The sequence below is a fragment of the Acanthochromis polyacanthus genome, chromosome 15, assembly GCF_021347895.1.
Source record: "Acanthochromis polyacanthus isolate Apoly-LR-REF ecotype Palm Island chromosome 15, KAUST_Apoly_ChrSc, whole genome shotgun sequence".
Classification (NCBI taxonomy): Eukaryota; Metazoa; Chordata; class Actinopteri; family Pomacentridae; genus Acanthochromis; species Acanthochromis polyacanthus.
Window position 1 is genome coordinate 19,888,283 of NC_067127.1, and position 20,953 is coordinate 19,909,235.

General features: G+C 39.6%; 1 protein-coding gene across 3 annotated transcripts in view; it reads left to right on the forward strand.

Annotated features, from left to right (window-relative positions):
- The first annotated feature begins 1,501 nt into the window (after nucleotides 1-1,501).
- The window catches only part of si:ch211-250c4.3 (uncharacterized protein LOC100535981 homolog), a 33,765-nt gene continuing 14,313 nt past the window's right edge, over nucleotides 1,502-20,953 (forward strand). The window contains exons 1-2 of one of the 3 annotated variants that reach the window (XM_022204431.2): nucleotides 1,502-1,948; nucleotides 13,640-14,442. In XM_022204431.2, the coding sequence (XP_022060123.1) occupies nucleotides 1,870-1,948; nucleotides 13,640-14,442 (882 nt within the window). In that variant the 5' untranslated portion in view covers nucleotides 1,502-1,869. Of the gene's footprint in view, nucleotides 1,949-7,508; nucleotides 7,715-13,639; nucleotides 14,443-20,953 lie in introns of those variants that run through there. The other 2 variants (XM_022204430.2, XM_051960270.1) reach the window with 2 other exon arrangements.

The window sequence follows — 20,953 nt, forward strand, 5'->3', positions numbered from 1 at the left end:
TATAGCCAGATGACTGTGTTGGAGTGTTTCTAAATTGACAAAGCTTGTGGAGTACCACAGTGGTCAAGACAGACAGACCATAAACTGGTAAACATTTTGTTTGAGGATGTCTAATGACAAGTCTGGCCAAAAGTTTGGAGGCAATTTCAAGTTTCTGTTCAGTGTCTTTCTTTTTTTTTTAAAAAAAAGGTATGAATTCTGTGCATTTTGGGATATATTTACTGCATGATCAGACTTTGCTTCCATTGATATGCACCACTTTCCTCAGTTTATTTTTAGATGTACATTGAAGTTACAAGACAATTGCTGAATAAATGTGAACAAAAGAAAAGGACTCAGTTTTAGAGTTGAGAAAATTTAAAAGTGTCACAGCTTCCGAGCAAAACTAAAAAACAAACCACATTATTCACATTAGCCCTTTGGCTTTTGAGAGTTTGCAGACAAAAATCCCAGTAAATCTAAGCTGTGTCCATATATCTCTATAACTACCACAGAAATGGCTAGAAAGAAACAGTTGAGTAAAGAGACAAGAGTGCAGATACAAATACTTGATAATGAGAGTAAAAATTTCTTCTGATGAGTGACTCTTTATATAGTAATCATGCTTATTTTGTTGCAAAGGATAACAATCATACGGTGATCTTGTTTTGTACAAATTTAATCTTGCTTCCAAACTTTTGGCCTGTAGTGTACATTTTCCAGGACTTAAATGATACACTACTGATGTCATGTCAGTTACCAACGACCACTACTGGAAGCTTTGTACTGTAGAGTCCAGGTCTCAGTTGGAACCGTTTTGACAGAACATGAATGTTCATCAGTGTATCTACATCTGTAACATACACCGATACAAAGTGTGGTGTGGACATTGATGGTTGCTGGAATTGGATGCCATTTTATATGATGACATTTTAACACCTGCCTAAATGAGGACTGCTGAACGTGAAAGTTCTTCCTTTGCGTTTGAAACAGCAAACTGACGAAACTCCATCCACTGAAGACCTCAACCATACATCCACCCATTATCTACAACAGAAAGCTTGGATACAAGTGGATCTAATTTTCATTCAGTATTATTGACAAAAAGTAGTTTGTAGTTCAAAAATAGTCCAATATAACTTGAAAGGGAATGCTGGTGGCTGTTAATCTTTAATTACAAAATTGCTTCAGATCTAAATGTTTAAAAAGTTGGGTAATTACAAGCCTTTCAACAAAAGTACTGTCGATTATGTGGTTGTTTTGACAGATTTAACAGCAACAGTAACGTAAGTTTGACCAAAGTACAGCTTTAGGATGACTCTTATTTATCATTTACTACAACTATTTTAAGTATGAAGGTGTGACTGAAGTGGGTGGGGACTTTAATCTCTTACACCATCAGCCTTCCCCCTCTTCAACCATTTGTGCTCTTCTTTTCTTCTAACTCTTGTAGCTCCCTGTTCACCTTCAGGGTAAATGTAAATCTCAGTCCTACTGAGGTTTTCCCTCCTCCTTTCTTCTTCCTTCCCTTTGGCTGTCTGCCAGTCCTCCTCCTCCTCCTGCTCTCATGACTCTGAATTCTGCTGCTAGATTCCAGCCCCTTCACTCCTCTCAGCTGAAGGAGGTGGCTGCATTCACATACGCTCTAATACACTAGCCCACAGGCATCCCAGCCATCCAGCAGGCAAGAAGACACGGGCCTTATGACCCTGCTTGAGGACAACTACTACATGGAATCCCCCTACCGCAAACGACTGTTCAGCAGCTGAGCTTTGAAGAATAAACCTCGTTAAAAGCACAAAGAAAAGCTCAGAGGAAGCTGTTCCTCTTCTTTAATTTAACTTGACATTTAAATTTCCCTGAGCATTAAGGACATCCAGCGACCGCAACATGAGTGTGAAGAGGAGAAAGGGTGGACTGGTTATCAGCTGGCAGAAGTCATTCTCCATCCTGACTGCATGGAGGAAAGGTAAAGTCATCTTTCTATGATGTTAGTTTAATCTTCTTCATCAACATGTCATTTCTGTCTCACAGCAGGGATTTCATAGTTACGGGTGTGTTGGATTTCCTGTTTGATCTCTAATCAGTCATTTGCTTGACTCCTGTGGGGCATTTGTCTCACTAAATGAGAGATGGTTAGGCTCTGGGGTTGTCTGTGTGGTGCTTCATGCTGACATGTGGGTGACTTGACGATTTGAAAGAGTTTGGGGAGTGTTAAAGTCTGTGTGTGTGTGTTGATGGAAAGCAAATGTTTATTGGTCAGGTGAGATGAGCAGCTCCATCATATGAGTATGCTGAGTTTAACTGACTTCTCTGTCTGTGAAATAGTATTCCTTTCTAAAGGGCAGGAAGCATTCAGAAGCCACCAGAACCATATTTTTAAAACTTGAGGCATCAGAAGCATTCATGTGAAGTGATGTTCAGTAGACAAATGTAAATCTATTTTTTATGCCGTCACTCTAAAACACTCCCTCATGTCCAAATTGCCAACTGCTGTTTTTAGCCAGACAAGAGGTGTACAGTCAGAGCATCAAAATTTTTAACCTGAAATTAGCAGCATGCTTCTGTTAGAACAGAGCCAAACAGCAAGTTTATAGTTCGAAAACTAAAACAAATAGCTATAAGAAGAAAAAATATGCAAGTCAGCATGTTGTAAATGGAGATATTGTTCATCTAAAAGCACCGATGTACACTACTTTTCAAAGGTTTGGAGTCACCCAGACACTTTCATGTTTTCCATGAAAACTCACATTTTTATTCATGTGCTAACATAATAGCACAAGGGTTTTCTAATCATCAGTTAGACTTTCAACACCATTAGCTAACACAATGTAGCATTAGAACACAGGAGTGATGGTTGCTGGAAATGTTCCTCTGTACCCCTATGGAGATATTCCATTCAAAATCATCTGTTTCCAGCTAGAATAGTCATTTACCACATTAATAATGTCTAGACTGTATTTCTGATTGATTTAATGCTATCTTCATTGAAAGAGATGCTTTTCTTTCAAAAAATACAAGCATTTCTAGGTAACCCTAAACTCTTTCATAGTTTTCATGTCCATTCAAGTCCAATATTCAGTCTCCTTTAGCTCTGGTTTGGTCTCCACCAACTCCTGAAAACACAAGTGACTCTATTTCCATTCAGCGTAGGCGATCATTTCTCTCCTCTGATCTTTTTCTCTCTGAATTGTGACTGTTGCCCGTTCCATGTGTAGCCATGATGTCAGTCCATCTTTCATTTTCATTCTCTGTCTGCCTTGTTCTCTCTTCCTGTTAATTTTTCCAGTTGTGACGATATATTCCAGGGTCTCCTTCCTTAAGACGTGTCCAAAAATGTTGCTTGCCATTTCCTAATTTTGTTCACTAGTGTATAATTGTTTTTAAAACATCTTCATCGGTTATTCTGTCCGTGTAAGAGATGCGTAGCATGTGTCTGTAAAGCCGCATTTCTACTGCAGTGATTTTGTTTGACATTTTATTATTTATGTTCCAAGATTCACATCCGTACATCAGAACTGGTAGGATGTAACAGCTGAGAGTCCTCATGCGGATGTGAATTGCTATTTTCTTATTTGTTAGTATATTTTTCATTTTTGTAAATGCTGTTCCTGCCATTGCTACTCTACTTTTGATGTCTGTTTCACATCTTCCATCTGATGTTATCCATGAACCGAGGTATTTGAAATTATGACCTGCTTCAGTATTTCTTTGTCTAATTCTATGTTACAGGTTGGGATGACATTTTTCTTTGAAGTTACCATTACTTCTGTTTTCTTTTTGTTTAAAGACAGACCAAGTTTTCGGCTCTATGCATTAGTTAGTGATCAGTATACTGTTCAGCTGTCCATCTGCACAGGTCTCTACATGACGCTCTTGGACAAAACTGAGAGCAATGTAGAACTCTGCAGTAATAAACTGAGTGTTCTCCTTCTCGTCCCTCTTCCTGTTCTAATCCTGGTGTCAGGTTGCTCTGCATTCCATGTTCAAGCCTCGCTCAGATATCAGTGTTAGCTTATTTACATTATCAGCCTCCACACCTGCTAAGCAGCAAATCCTGGAGCTGTTTTGTTGTGGGAGGGATGATATATCAGCTTGTTGTTGCTGCTAGTGTCTGAAATATGCAACGCAGAAGCAAGTTTCTGGAATTCTGTAATAGACACGATTACAGTGTAGATAGGGGCTTTGAGACAGCAGTCAGAGATCAGGAATTTGAGGCGCTGAGATGAGTGAAGAAGTCCATATGCTGCAGGCGCCGCATACAACAAAGAGTATGTTTTACTCTGTGATTGACAAGGTTTAAGAGGTTGATGTAGACTGTAGTAGCTTGAGCTGCATTTAGTAAATACTTGTGGGAAAGAATATGAAAACTCATTCTTGAATTTGTTAAAAGGATTTTAACTTAAAACTACAACCACAAAATGAACATCATTAATTTGCTAATGAGACAGTTACTGTTTAGGTGTGGGAAGTGTCTGGCTTGAGTTACAGAGCTTCTGCATATCCTACACATTCTTTCCTTATCCATTGGGTTGATGACGCCACAGTCAAGAGACAAGTGGAAAACAGAGCAGGAATCCCAGCTAGGAAATGTGTAGAGAGATGAGTCCAGAATAGAGAACTGAGCCCTTTTCAGACATGCTGGCTTCATCATTCCATTAAAGTGACAACATTCTAATCAGGCAGACTTAAGTCACTTTTCCTTAATGTTCCTCACAGCAGCATTCAGACAAACCTCACTGATAGAGCTCTGATAGTACTCATTCACATGATTAGTGATATGATGATCCAGAAGGGCTGGTTTGAGTACCAGGTACATGAGTTTGAAAATTTATCAGATGGTAACATTACACAGATCATTTTATTCTATGAGACAAGCTTTTACCACTTTGGAAAGGTGGTAGTAAGATCGCAATTACTTGTCATAGTTACAGTGACGCTGTGCTGCTATCTTGCAGTGACATGGAAATGTTTAGCAAATCCGTGGACCCAGACTATAAGCTGCATCGCTGCCAAAATATAATCACTTGCTCCTTGTGTCATTTCTGACCTCTCCTGAAAACTTCGTCCAAATCCGTTAGTCCATTCTTGAGTAATGTTGCTAACAGATGGACAAACCAACGCTGATCGTCACATAACTCCACAGCGTTCCTTGGTGGAGCAATTATTTAATTCTCTGTTGTATCTTTTGAATAAGAGTTATGACCACTTTCCCATTCAGATAATATGCATTTCCTTTCTTAATGTTTTTTATATTTCTTTTTGATCGTTTTTTATTCATATTATTCATGAAATAATCTGAGAATGTTTAACTGCTAGAAATCTACTAACTGACCAGATCCTGCAGCTCATTCATAGTTTACCAAGGTTTTAGAGTTGTAGATTGATGCTAATGAGTTTTAACCTCATTATTAAGCAGCCAAAGAGGATTTTACCTTGATTGACCACAGACATAATTTTAGTTGGCTGAAAGTTTTGTCATACTTAGTCCTCACAAAAGAAATAACCTCTCAAACCTCTTTGCTGTGCATCCACCGATGACCACTGTTTTCTAACAGGGCACTGACTTACCCACAACCCACCTGGGCTGTAAAAATAGCTGGCTCATCACAGCCTGTTTATGACCTCCTGTGCTCAGTATTTTGAGAGGCCACCTGAGCCAACAGTTTAGCCTGAGGGCTCATGCATGCTGCCGCAGAAAGCCTCCCCAAATCTCAGACGGTTTTCTGTATTTAGAAGCAGCCAAATGACTCATACCTGCTGCAGAACGTGAAGACTTCATCTTTACGCAGACTAAAAGCGTGAGGAATACGCCCTATTTTAATGTTATGAGATTAAGAGTGATTTCAGGAGAAGTTCTTCCTGGAAAAAGAAAAGGTTCAGTTAAAGAGCATTTGATCATACTTACATGTCAACCTGCCCTTGGCCTGAGTATCACAATATATACTTCCTACATTTATGATGGTGAGTTCCTTTTGCATGAAGTCATCATGCATTATGTGGAACACATGTAGTGTAAATCATATTTGTCTTGCCAAGGCAGCCACGAGGAGGACTGCATGAACACCTTTTAATGAAATCCTTTACTTTGCAATACAATTTGAGATCTGTTACAGTGTAGTCCCTGATTTTACACAACTTCAACAGGTTTAACATAAAGTTGAGTTCCTAGGCAAGGCAAGTTTATTTGTACAGCACAATTCATACACGAGGCAATTGGAGGTGCTTTACAATGGCAAAAAAATACATTCAGAAAAAGGATTTGAAGGTAGACATACATTAAAATCATAGAAATATAACATAAAAGTAGACATTAAGATCGTAAAAGTGCATTTAAAGACATGAGAACAGATTGAGCATCTAAGAAAAAGCTGCAGTCAACAATGTGGTTTTCAGGCCTGATTGAAAAGAACCGACAGTTTGAGCAGATCTCAGGTGTTCAGGAAGTTTGTTCCACAGGTGAGGAGCATAATAACTGAATGCTGCTTCACTATTTTTGGTTCTGGGAACACACGGTAAACCTTTCCCTGATGACCTGAGGGCTCTGGATGCTTCATATAGAGCTAATGAGTCCAGGATGTAAACAGTGCTTTGTAGACCAAGAATAAGATTTTTGAATTCTACCCTTTGACTAACAGGAAGCCAGTGTAGTGGTCTGAGGACCGGTGTAATATGGTCCAGTTTCCGGGTGGTAGTTAAGATCTTTAGTTAGGCCCTGCACAGTTTCACCATCACAGTGTATGACTTCATACAGTTCACATCACTGTGGTGCTTCTCTTTGCCCACTTGCTTAAGCAAACATGTCTTCTTACCTATCTCTCTAATAACATATTTCCTTGAGAGAACAGAAGGATTTGAGCTTTTTTAAATGTACCATAAACTCTGTAGCTGCAGTGTCTCAAACAGGTAATCATACTTCAGTGAAGTTGCTTCAAAAGAGTCCTGACAGATTGGGAGGAGAATAAAGAGGGTTCTGCCAGTAGCAGCTAATGTAAACTCAAGTCACACGCCTGTATTCAGTGGTACTCCCTAACACTCTCCAAACGCCCCAAACTTTTAAACGGTAGTGTACGTAACTTTAACACACAGATATGCTTTTTAAAGTGAGGAACTTTAATTCGTGAAACACCTACTGTTGACCCCTGGATAAAGGCTGTGTTCCCTCCAGCATTGTAGACAGCTTAGAGTTTTGTTCTTATGCTGTCTACACTGGAAGCAGCAGGGTAATCCTCTTAGCCTACTTTAAAAACTTCAATCCAAAAAATTCAATTCACATTTTAGGCCATGCTAGTATTGCTAGCAGTATACTATCCTAGGTAAAATGTGAAATGAGTATGGAGGCTTTAAGATGAGTCGAGGTGGGGGCAGGGAAGGTGGACTGTCTGTAATTACATGTTGTGGGGTTAAGTCAACCACAGAGGCTGGAAATAGGCTGTGTCAGCCTGTGCAGACAAGTACAGGCTAGAATGTGTGTCTGTGTTGTTTGGGAGGGATGAGGACACCTGTTCAGGACAGCGATCACTGTGTGGAAAGGATCGTACGGACGAACGGGAATTGTGTCACAATAGCAACAAGTCAGATTACACGGCTGAACTGGCCAGATGACTTTAACACGTAAAGGAAGGTAACTTGCTGTCGATCTCATTGTCTGCTGGGGGATTAAAGGAACATGCATGTGGAAAAACTCGATAAGAAAATAAAAGAGAATGTTGTTGATAGATATCAGAATGGTATGGTAAGTAGGACAAATACCACTGTCTCTGTTTGGTTTCCAGAGAAACAATCTGTTGTAAGACTGCCTGCCAGAATTGATTTTTTTTTTTTTTCAGCTTTTACATTCACATTTGATGTTTTTTCAGTTTCACTTTCCTGGTTTGTAGTAATACATTTTGAGCTGCTGTCTCACTAAAAACCACATCAACTTCATTTCAAAGCTTCTAATCAAGAAAATTTAGAAACACCACAGCTGCACACTTGTGTTGCTTGCTCTGCCTTTCTCTTTCATTTCTCTCCCCCCCCAAAAAATAAATCTATGCTTTAAATTACAGTGAATTTGGTCCTAATAGACAAGAAGAGCCTAAGTGTAAAGGCTGTACATTTGAAAACCAAACCTATTGCCTTTCCCCAGTGTTGTCTAAAAAAGTCAAACTTCTGACACTGCTAGCATTAAACTAGAAATCACTGCTCTCAAATTCCATTGCAGTACCGTTTACAGTATTCTGAATAATTCATTGACCTAAAGAGGTTGATGAATTAATATAGTTTAGATTACTTAGGAAATACCACACATATCTGAATAAAGCTGTTCATTTATTGTTATTTATAGTAGTTAGTGTATTGTAAGTTGTCACTGTTGCTCTTTAACCCTTTAAATTCCTTTATCTCTAGGCTGGATGTGAACACAGAAGCTTTCCTGTGACTGACACTATACAACTGACTAGGTGCCATTATGATTCAGACAGTTATTAAATTATTAGGAGCTGCTGCTGGAGACGCTGTACAGGGATGCTATGTGTTTCTGTCTTGCCTCAGTGTTTGCAGTCCCAGCAAGGATATTTGCTACAAAGTGTTTGAGCAAAATTTCCTCTTTAATAGTTGACTAAACCTTTGTTGCCTCTCACTCATTTTATGCATTTGGTACATCGGTAGTGAATTTTTTTTTGCTGTTATTTTTTTATACCTCTTATTTTAGCCATTTTTGAAGCTACCCTACTGTATGTACTGCAAAGACTTGTGAACTCTGGGCTCACCCGTCTGTGCAGATTGTCAGTCATCCAGCTCATGGTAATCAAAGGAGCTTCAGTGGAAATCATCCCAGCTTCTCTTCTAGGTTCTTGAAGATGTTTCACCTTCATCCAAGAGGCTTCTTCAGTTCTGACTGACTGATGGGCAGTTACAGAATTTATAGTTCCACGACTAATGGCTCATTAGTAACCTGGGACTCACATGCCTCCAGGTGTGGATTGTTGTGACACCAGGTGGTTCACCAACAATGACAGCAATCATGGTGATGGGACATATCAGTTTACACAACAAAGGATGTAAATCTGCCATGTCAGGAGTGACTCAAGATGTTCATGATGGTGAAACGTTCTGGGGAGAGACCTAATCACAGCATTATAGATAATTGATAAGTGGTGTCCCAAACCCCCTCTGGGGATCTTTTAGCAACAAGATTACGGTGCAAACCACCAATCCACTGTGCAGCCCACAAATTACATAAATATTGCAAATAAAATACTTTCTTTCAAAATTGTTTTGCTTTTGGGGCCCTGGTTGAACACTTTGATGCAGTACCTTTCTCAGTAAAATTTGTACTAAGTGGGACACATTGTATTGTAAATATGATCATGTCGCTGCCTTCTAGTTGATGTAAGAAGGAAGATGTTTCTAAAAGACCTCAAATGCATCTTTGGTATTTCCATAACATCTACATAAGAAATGATTATAATAACTGATATCTACATCATCAGTCAATCTATCTGCCATAAGCATATTGTGCTTTCTCTATTCCTTAAAATATCAAAACTAACAATTTTCAGATTTAGTTTTTTGTATGTGTCTGTTAGCTGGAAGCATTTTGTTCTCCATAACTATTGTTTGCAGGATAGTGACTCTAAATCAGTGCACATCACACTCTGACTTTGTGTGGCTTCAGAGAAATTGCAGTAAACACTCATTTATGCCACCGTAGACATAAACACAATAAGTGCTTCACTCAGTATGACCAGTGAAGTCACTGGGAAAAACAGGAAGCCTGAGTTGCTGAAGTCACAGTAGAAATGCATTGTGTCGACTGAAACCTGGCGGGATCCAGTTGGGATGTCAAGACATTAAACATGAATATGTTTTTAACTTTTAAGGTCTTCACCTTCACATGTCAAGTGCTATGAGAAGACAAGTGTTGTGAATTGTGGCTGTATAAATGAATTGAACTGAACTTTAAATTCTGTGGAAAATCTAAGAACTTCAGTTTAAGATGAACTGAATCGTCCAGTTTGCTGTTTAAAGTGGAAACATGACCTGAGCTTTAATGATCATGTGCAGTTTTATGAACAGTAATTATGAGAAAATCACAACAGATGACATTGTCAGGTTACTGTGTCATATTAAAAATATTTTTGTATTCTTGGGAAGAGAGTTATGCAGCATTTGATGACTGTGGTTGTTTGTCATTTTAAGAGTTTGAATTAATTGATAGATTCTGGCTATAAGCACTTTGTGAAAACATGAAAAGGGTCCTTTGGTTTTGGAAATGGCTGAGCTCTTTGTTTTTGCGCTGAACCAATGTGGGGAAACAGATCTTGTTTAACAAGGAAATAGACCAGGCTCACAGCCTTTAGCAGCTGATAAGGCAAAACTAAGCACAGTACTATCAGTGTTTTGGCAGATCCACTCCAGTTTATTAACGATGTGTCTAAACAGTGGCCGTTTTCCAGGAACCCTGGGCATGGTGCAGCTTTGCAGAGTGACTGACTTTGAAATCAAAACAACACATTTCAGAGGGAAATTCAATCAAAATAAACTTTACCTTACTTCCAATTACTTGTAAATAAAAAAAAAACATTTTTATTTATATAATGCCAATTCACAGCATATGTCATCTTATAGCACTTAGTAAGACCTTACAAATTTTGAATAGAGAACCCAACAATCCAGAGTTCCTTTTTGATTCGCTATGAGTAAGCAGTCAGCAACAGTGGGAAGGTACCAAGAAATAAACCTCAGACAGAACCAGGCTCAGGGAAGGCAGACAATTGCCTTGACTGTTTGGGGTTAGAGTGGATTGAGGAGGGTGGGAGATTTCCTTTTCCTGGGGTGGTTCTCATGTGAGCCAGTTTCATCGTAGCGCTTGATGGTTTTTGGAACATCACTTGGGGATACAGTCAACGTTTTTCCAATTTTCCAGACTGACTGACCTTCAGTTCTTAAAGTAATGATGGACTTTCGTTTCTCTTTACTTTGCTGTTTGGTTCTTGCCATAGTATAAATTCTAGCAGTTGTCAAATAGGACTGTCAACTGTGTACCAACCTGACTTCTGTACAACACAACTGATGGTCCCAACCCCATTAAGAAGCCAAGAAACTCCACAAATGAACCTTGACAAGACACCCCTGTGAAGTGAAAACCATTTCAGGTTACTGCCTCATGAAGCTCACTGAGAGAAGGCCAAGAGCTTGCAAAGCAGTAATCAAAGCAATAATGTGACTATTTTGAAGAATCTGAAATATAAAACATTTTTTGAATCATTTCACACTTTTTGTTTACTGCATAGTTACATATGTGATCATTCATAGTTTGGATGCCTTCAGTGAGAATCTACAATGTAAATAGTCATGAAAAAAAAGAAAAAACATTAAATGAGAAGGTGTGTCCAAACTTTTGACTGGTAGTGTGTAACTGTGTGGAAGAAGGAGAGTAGAGTAGAGGAACCCAGTTCATCATAAGAGCCCCTAGCAGTCTAAACCTACAGCAGTATAACTAAGGGACAGCTCAGGGGATCCTGAGCAGCTCTAACTGTAAAACCTATTGTTCTAAAAAACAGTAATCATTCAGTTCAGACCTCTTCTAAACCTTATAGAGGAAAGTGACTGTCCACATGCACACTGTTTTGCTAATTTTGTTTTTGCTTTGTTGTGCATGCTATCATTAAGCTAAAGGCATGTAGTTTCACATTGTCTCAACACCAGATAAACCGCCCCTGGAGGGAGACCTGCAGCTTTCCTTTGAGAGGATAAAAGTGTCAAATTTACCACTTCAAAGAGCTTTTTATCTCATATTTGCTTTTCAAGATCTCCCAAATCCCCCTCCAAGGAGTCCTTCAACTTCCACTATTGTTGAGGTGTGATCTTGCACTGTAGAAATAATTACTCCACAATAGTTTTTTAGCTGCAATCTCACTTTAAGCACTTAACGAAACAAATAAAACAACCCCTACACTTAATCAGAGCTGCTGCACATCCATGAGGAAGAATGGAATGCTTTTTTGTCCTTACTCCTGGCATTAAGGGTTGGACGGGATAAAAAATGTCATTTGATTGACAGCAAGACATATCAGATTGCAGCAAATGAGAAAGAGGAGAGGACACATATCACTGCTCCTGGTAATGGTCTTAAGTGGAGCTTCAGATCAAAGCTGGACAGTCAGGCAGGAGACTCTGACAAATTGTATGAGCCTCGTTGTTTCTGAGTTAAAGAATGCAGGATTATAGAAATGGCACTTCTTGTGTTTCACTCATGCATTCAGTTATAACCATATACAGTCGTTGTCGTTTTTGAAGTTCATGGACACAAAATCAATAATAACTAAATAAAACCAAACAAAAACAAAAAACTATCAAACAAAAATGGAGCACTGGAGACAGAATATTTAAAATACCAATATTGAAGTGTTCCATGTTGTACCTAAATTATAGCTGAACATCAGCCATGAATTATATAATTTTGTGATTGTTGATATTCAGTTCTATTCATTTTTGTTTGTACAGCACAGACTCACAACAGATCACGGCACTTAGCATAGTAAGGTACAGACCTTGTGATAGACAGAGAACAGAAAACACAACAATCCAGAGTTACCTTTGGATTCCTTTTGAGTGACTGTGTAAAAGGAGCAACAAAAACCCTGGTATAGGGAGGGGACAAAAACGCCAGACAGAACCAGGCTCAGGGAAGGCATCCATCTGCCTCTATTGGTTGAGTAAGAGTGAGGATGAGGGGGGTGGGGGATGGCAGGGTAGCAGGAGGCCAGCAGCTGTGGATCAGAGACATGTCGCTCCAGATCCAGAGACACCTGCAGAGAGAACAAACACAGGACCTTGGGCGAAACACAGTTAGTGATATGAAATGTAACGTAACTCTGGACCACAGGAGAAGTAAGAGGAAGTCACACTTGTCCTTCACCTTCTCATCTTTTATCTTTAGTTTTTATATTACATTTTAATATTTAGTGTAGTATTTACACCTACTGATATGATCTGATTCAGAGTTTTATTTACTTTATTATTTGTGTGCCATATGCTCATATGACCATGTGTAATTCTGTGCTGTGCAATATGTTATTCTTACCCTTTGAAGCACTTTTTGTTGACTGATGTGTCATGTGGTTGCTTTGTGCTTGTTATGTATTTGTTGTCTATGTGCAGCTGCACCTAGCATTTTTACAGTAGCCCAAGACAAACTTCCTTCAGTACAATAAAGTTAGTCTCATCCATTTCAAATTACATTTCCGTAGAGCCACAAAGCCCACAGAGAGAGGAAATTTGTGTCCACAAAAGATCAGTTTCTGAGACAGGAGAAAACTGATATTTTGTGCTGACAGTCAACATTATTCTTGCTTAGTTGTAACCTAAGTGGTTCCCCATACAATTTTTTTAAAATCAATGACAATGATTGCCCCAATATCTTATTCAAGCATTAATTTTTATCTAGACATTTACCTTTTCCTGACTAAGTCTTTTTGTGTGTCTAAATCATAGTCAACCAAAAAGCACTTTTAAAATTGTTGCAGTTATTTGCACCAGTTTTGGAAGACAGTATTGTCCTGCTGATAAATAAAGTTCAGAAAATGGGAGAGACATTTTCTAACAACGTATTATTGAAGGACTTGTTGGAACAGGGCTCCTGGAATAAATGTGAATATCTTTATCTGCCTAACAGGGAAAGGAGGCAGAGATGCAGTACTGGACAGTGACGTTGTCCTAACAAAAATGAAGCTCTTCAGCCACTTTCACGAAAGGCTCCTGAAAGCCAACGACTCCGTGTCTGCCATCTCCACAGCATCAGTTTCTGACCAGGACATCTCGGACCTCACAAAGACTTCTGAGGGGAATCTCCTCGTAAATGACCAGTGTGGACAGCCTCAGATGGAGTCTGCCTCAGAAGACCTGTCTGACATTTTCTCAAAGTCTCAGCTCCCAAGGTTTTACAAGTTTGAGTCAGAGGACTCTGGAGTGGAGCTGCCCAGTGGAGCTAACTCTCCTTCCACCCCAACTGGCTCTGAGCAGAGCTTTGTGGTCCACAGTCGAGAGTCCTCATGTGACTCCTGCAACTCTGACTCTACAACTTTTCCCAGTGAACTAGTCAAAAATTCACAGAGCTCTGAGACTAAGCAGGCAAATGATTCAATGGATAACAGTGTGATAACAGCACACACTCAGGACAATGTGTTCACAGACAGTCCTTCAGCTGTGACACCCGAAATATACATAGGTCAGAATGTAAACCAGTGCAGAACTTTTAAAACCAGCCCTGAAGGAGATAAGGAGAAATCTGAACAGCTTGAAGAGACCAGTGCTGTAACTCAATGGACCTGCTCAGAGGATATGAGGCCTGGGATGCAATCCTCAGTGAGATCCTGTGATGAGACAATAAGCAATGACTTTGAGTCAAACCCTGTTGGACCAAGTTCCACCAACGAAAGCCTAGAGGAGTATATGGATGAATGCTGCAGACTGAGTGAGGTAAGAAAAACATCATGTCTAAGCATGAAATGATCCATCCTTCCATGCATTTTCAGCATTTTATAGGAGTAGAGACTAAAGTTTGTTTCATACTCTGTGGTGAATCAATGCCGTGCTTACACTAGCGGCCTACACTGTTGACTTGAGTCTCCATACTTGAAGTTAGAGGAGAGTTTCTCTGCCATTATGTTGACTGTCTTTGTGTACTTCAAACAATGGGGACTGAAGCAAGGAGGTGTACATCAGATTGTACAGTGCCTACAGCATAGATTTAATGCAGAAGTATAAATCAACCTTATACAGACTAAGTGGACTAAGCAAGTTAGCACTGATGCCCGTTTCTGTGGTCACATTTTCCAGCCCTTTCTGGAAGAACAGGACTATAGGGTAAACATGAAACATTTTTGACCTGTTGTCTGAACATTGCTTTAGAAATACTATATGCATGAGAGACAAACTTTCTCTTTGCACAACATGATTTTTAGGATAAAGTGCCTCCAATTCCAACTCTGATGCTAACCTTTTGCATACATGGTGGACAGCATTTCTCTGTGTGTGAAATGTGTATAGTGCTAACGGTGTCACATAAGGACAATTCTGACTCCTTCAGGCTTAAGGGAAATCCCTTTTCAGAACTAAGCTATTTTATGTCCTCTGTTATTATCTCTAATTTTAAATTTGTCCCAGACTCTATGTCATCAGGTAACTGCATCACTGTACTTAGGGTATTTATAGGAGTGAACAGATTGATGTTGGTCATCCATTATCTATGAATCACTTAATCTTCATTAGGGAGGCTGGAGTCTATCCCAGCTGACTTAGGGTGAAGGTAGGGGACACCATGGACAAGTCACCAGTCTATCACAGGGTTACATACAAACAAATACACTCACACCTACACTTGTTTTGGCCTGGAGTGGGACAATTTCTGAAAATGTTCCTAACACTACGTCTACACTAATGTATTTTTAGTATAACACACATAACTTTTGTTTCTTATTGACCTAGCATCCATGCTACTTCTTGCATTTTAGGATCACTAAAGTAAAGAATTTCTGAAATTCAGAATTTCAGTCTTTCAGTATTGACGAACATTGTAAAGTAATGACGCAGGCACCTACGTACACTTTCTGATGGCATCTTATCAGTCATTATGTGTCCTTCCCTACTTCATCACACTCTTTCATACCACAGCTTTGATTGCCAGTGGTTAATTCAGCAGAAAGAATTACAAGCATTGCTGGCCTTGTTATTTATTCTAGAAGATGCTTGTCTTACTTCTGGCCATTGCTATTCTTCATCTGTAGTATTTCCTACAGCTGAACCAGAAAACATCTGCAGTGCTGATAAAATGCTGATCTGATCTGAGAATGCTTTCATTTTCATAATGCCATTTTAAAATAAAAATTTGTTACTGTGGGCATAGCCTGACAAAAGAGCATACTCTTTGTATTAGTTAGCATTATTTTTATTGACATTTCTCTCTTCTCTTTTACTTGATACTGGATTTTTGGGCTGGATACTGTAGTCAGGCTCAGAGAAAGCGTCCATCTGCTTCGACCAGTTGGAGCAACACTGGGGATGATGGGGGAGGGAGATAGCAGGAAGGGTGGGAGTAGGGATAACACCATAGCAGATGGAAAACAGTCAAATAATACAGAGAGAACAGTGATCATTTTGGAGGTCAATGAGGCCAGAAACTGCAGATCAGAGGTGTGCAGCTCCATAGCCAGAGACACCTGTGGAGAGCACAAACAAAAACACAAAATTTCAGGGAAGACATTTAGTCAGTGACATGTAGTCGTGATATATAACTGTATGAAAGAAAGAGAGAGGGAAGTAAGGGAGTGCTCAATGCATCACGGCAGTCTAAATCCATTGCAGCATAACTAAGGGACAGCTCAGTTGGGTAGCCCTAACTATAAGCTTCATCAAAGTGGGAAGTTTTAAGCCTAATCCTAAAAGTAGAGGTGATGTCTACCTCCTAAATCCAAACTGTGAACTGATTCCACAACAGAGGAGCTGAAAACTGAAGGATCTGCAGCCCATTCTACTTCTGGAAAGTCTGGGAATCAGCAGTAAACTTGCAGTGTGGAGCAAAGTGCTCTGTTAGGATGTTACGGTATAATAAGGTCCTTAGGATAATATGGAGCTTTGTCATTGAGACTTTTATATGTGAGAAGCAGGATTTAAAATTCTATCCTGTCGAGTGACGTACGCCGTAAGGCTGCACTCCTTTCAACAGGATTATCCACCTGTGTGGGACTAACATTAGAGGAGCTGCTCTCCATTGTGTTGACATATGGCATTGAAGTAAATAGTAGTAGAATTATTCCCTTGAATTTAGTAATTGCATTATCAGATAAACATCTGCTGTGTGTAACTTGGCAAATGCTCTGTAGCCCATTGCCAATCAATTCAAATGCTATAAAAAAATGTTCTTACTTAAGAGGATTTTGTCGAAAAACAGCTTGATGTTCAATTTGTAGGTCATATGTCAAAACAAAGTCAAGAGTGTGGTTAAAACAGTGACTTGGTTTATTTACAGTTTTGACAAAAAACAGCTGACCAGCTAACAGTGAACTAAATGCAGAGTTGAGACTGTCTTTGTCATCGTCTATGTCAATATTAAAGTCAGCCACTATAATGATTTTATCTGCACTGAGCAGTAAATCAGCTAAGAATTCTAAAAAACCAGATAAAAACTAGAAAGAGGCAGGTGGTTGATATACAACGACTAACAGAACTGCCTTTTGTGTTTTCAAGTGTCTGAAAGTAAGACTGAGGCTTTCAGATGAATTAAAGTGAAGTTATAGTCTCTGGTGGATTAACAAATTGGAGTGGAAGATTGCTGCCACTCCTCCCTCTGTCTGTCCTTCTGGGGAAATGAAAACTATATGACTGGGTGCAGTAGATTCATTTAGACTGATATAATCTTCATGGTTTCAGGCAGACACAGCAAGTCAATATGATGATCAGTTATCAGATCATTAACTCAAAGAGATCAAGATGACAGAGATCTAATATTTAATAACCCTGATTTAAATGGAGATGAAATGTTTAGCTTAAGTTCTGGAGCAGGACCACACCTCAAGCGCTACCCTTACTGTCATACGTCTATACATACCACGCTGCCAATTTGAAAGTTTAGAAAACTTTGACCCCCATGGGCCACTCATTCTTCAGCCCTTCAGTGAGGAAATGTCCAAACCTGGTCCTGATCTCCTCTTGTCCGATCAGCCTAATCCACAACAAGGCTTGGGAGACAAGAAGATCAGCGTTGCTATAGAAACACCATTAACTGTGCCCACATGTTCCAAAGAGATGAAAGCACTAAGAGAAAGACTTTACCTGCCACTGCGCTGACATCAAAGTTAATCTGTTTTAACTTTTGACAAACTTCTGGGCTTAGATTGTGTGTTAAACCACAACAGCCCTCCTTCTGGCCAATACCACTGCTGTGCACCACGCTCTCCCATCAGGTGTGATTCATGCTATCCAACATTACCCACCCAGGCCTCAGGAATACATCTGACTGTGGTCACTGGAGTCTTTAACCTCAGGTTTCTGACTATGGCCCTGCCAGTGTTTCTCAGCTGGTATGTGGCTGAGTGGGGTAAAACGGTTTGAAGCATGATCTGGTGAGTGGTGAACTACGGGCTTCCTATGAATAGTCTCCCAGGCGGCCTGTCTTCATGGACTTACATGAGGACAGCTAACAGGAGCTCCGTAGTGATTACTGGGACCTGAATAGCTACTAGGTTGTTTAATGTGGTGTGGTGCTGTGCTTCCATTATGCTGAGCCTCACCTCAGGAAGTATAAACAGACATTCATGACAGACATGATAACGGTACCTGCATTCGTTACAGGTACCGTTATCATTACAGGAGGCAGGTGAAGCTAAAGACACTGAGCAAGACAGAGAGGGAGAGACAGAAGTCATATCTAGTTAGTTAGTTGTTGGGCTAGTGGATCCAAAACACCAAGTTATATTTAAGATTTGCTACAGGAATTTTAGGAACAAGCCTGCGAAGCAACCCAGATTTAATTGGCCATGCAGAAAGATTTAGTGCTAATAGGCAATGTTTAATATTAACTGAGATGGATCCGTGAACAGCAATAAACACTAATATAAAGTCAGCTACAGATAGAAAACAGGGAGTGACACATCACAGCTCTTCAGTATCTGCAAATCTAAAAGTAACTGCCAAAAAGTCAGTGCTATGTCCTTGTTATTTTCTGAGTTATCTGCTGACTAAAACATTCACTTTAAAAATGAAAAAAATAATTGTCCTTAGCAGTTTTTACAAATGAAAGAATTTCATTCACAAGAAAGAATTTAAGCATTCAGACTCTTCAGGCTGTTACAGCTTCTGATATTCTTTCACAACAATGTCAAGTTCAAAGGCCTTTCTGAAGACAGGATTTTATGACTTTTGGCACATCAGTCAGACCAAAACACGAAAGCCTGTTGGTACTCAGACAGAGGAAGGAAGGAGGGGAAGGCATGCGTTACAGTGCGCTGCAGTGTTTTCATGAACCCACATGTCATGCAACACTTGTTCATCTCTACTGTGGGACTGGAGATCTTACTGTTGATACTGGCCTTGACCACCAGCTCCTCTCTCATCTGGACTCTCCCTGTTTTCCGAGCTCAAAGCTTGGCAGCGTACCTGGATGTGTCAAATAGGTGTCAGATATCTCAAATTACTTACATATTTACCCAGATAAAGGCTCTTTGATGGGTCCCTGGGGCACCTGTAAGGTGATGGCATGTGGCAATGACTTTATGAGGCCCAGCATGACTCTAAAAGTACATTGCTGACAGGGAGTATAGTGGTGCGGCCCCCAGCATCATTTTCGTCACTTGTCACTACAGCTAATGGTGTAATTCCTCTCCCTGCTAAATGGGACTCCGTAGTCTGCAGCAGAGGCATACTGGATAGTTGTTCCCTCAAATATGCGAACATCAAAGTCTTTCTTGGCTTTTATTCACATGCTTCCTCTTTCTTCCTCAGTTTTTGTCAATAAAAATGACACCAATGGATTACATCATCTCTGCAAGTCTCAAGCTTAAAGAATTTAGAGACAATATTTAGTGCACAGGCTTCACCCTAAATCAGCTGGGATAGACTCCATCCGCCCTACAACCCTAATGAGGATTAAGCGGTGTATAGATAATAGAAGGATGGATGGATTGAGAGCTGTCATATTTCTACCATCAAGCAGTAACAGTGATTATAGGGACCTGTTTATCTGCTTGTCTGATCACACTTGGTATTCATTTTCAAGGCATACGTACCTCATCGGCACTAGTGTGAAATGAAAATGGAGCAGAAGTTTGGAAGCTTCTAGTTTACTTGAATTCCTCATCTGCACAACAGAAGTGAGAACAGCACAGATGTGGTCCTGCCGGGTCAAAGGAAGGCTTGTATTATTTATCGGGCTATTGCACAAATACAATACAATACAATAACACAGTAATGTGACAAACAGTTATTTAACAGATGAGATAAATAGTATTTTAATATTAAAAAAAGACACCTTACAACATTAAATAGCCACCGATTTTTGTTAACAAACATTAATCTAAATCAGTAAAAATGTAAGTGTGGAATAAAATCTATAAACATGAATAGTAATTAAATCATAAGCACAATGAAGTGATTTAAATTTGAGATTAACAGTAAGTCAAAATCAGGTGCCAAGAATAAGAATGGGCAAACAATAACAACAGCTCCAGCACAGGATGCCTTCCACTTCCTGTCTGTGCTTTGAAATATATTTTGCAGGGAAATGAGGCAGAAACACTATCTGTACTGAAAAGACTGGTGCCTGGCTGGGAAAAAGCTGCGCATGTGATACCTTTCTTCCCATCTAGATGTTCCACACACATCTGGTGTTTCATTCCTTTCCAGCTCTGTCATGTTTAGGAAAATATTTCAGTTGAAAAGCAGACAATGGAAATATCTACAAATCACGGTGAGAAGATACGTCAGTTTCCACAGTGATCTTTCTTTCTTATCGTGTTCCTGTTGTGAACGTGACATAAGAGTCGTGAAACCATGGTAGCAGGAAATAAACACCCAACAGATATCGGAAATTGTTTTTAAAATTAGTAGATTAGCATAACAGACTGGTGACCTGTCCTGGGTCTTTCCTTTGCCCTAAGCCAGCTGGGATAGACTCCAGCCCCCTGTAACCCTAATGAGGATTAAGTGGTGTATAGATAATGGATGGATGGATTAGCTTAGCCCTAGGGATGATCATATTTTTAAAAAAGCACTCATTTAAAAGTATTCTTCCCACATTAACATGTGAAGGAGAACCTGTTAGGAGCATGTAGCTATAGAGAGGAAAAGTCAAAACTAAAATATCATTTCTAGGGTTCAGTAGTTGTACTATTGTGGACTAAATAAACAGTCTAGTTAGCTTGGTTAATAACACAGTGATAGTTTTTGATCCCTCTTTCAGTTCCATGTGAGACATTATTGCTCCAGTTACTCATGG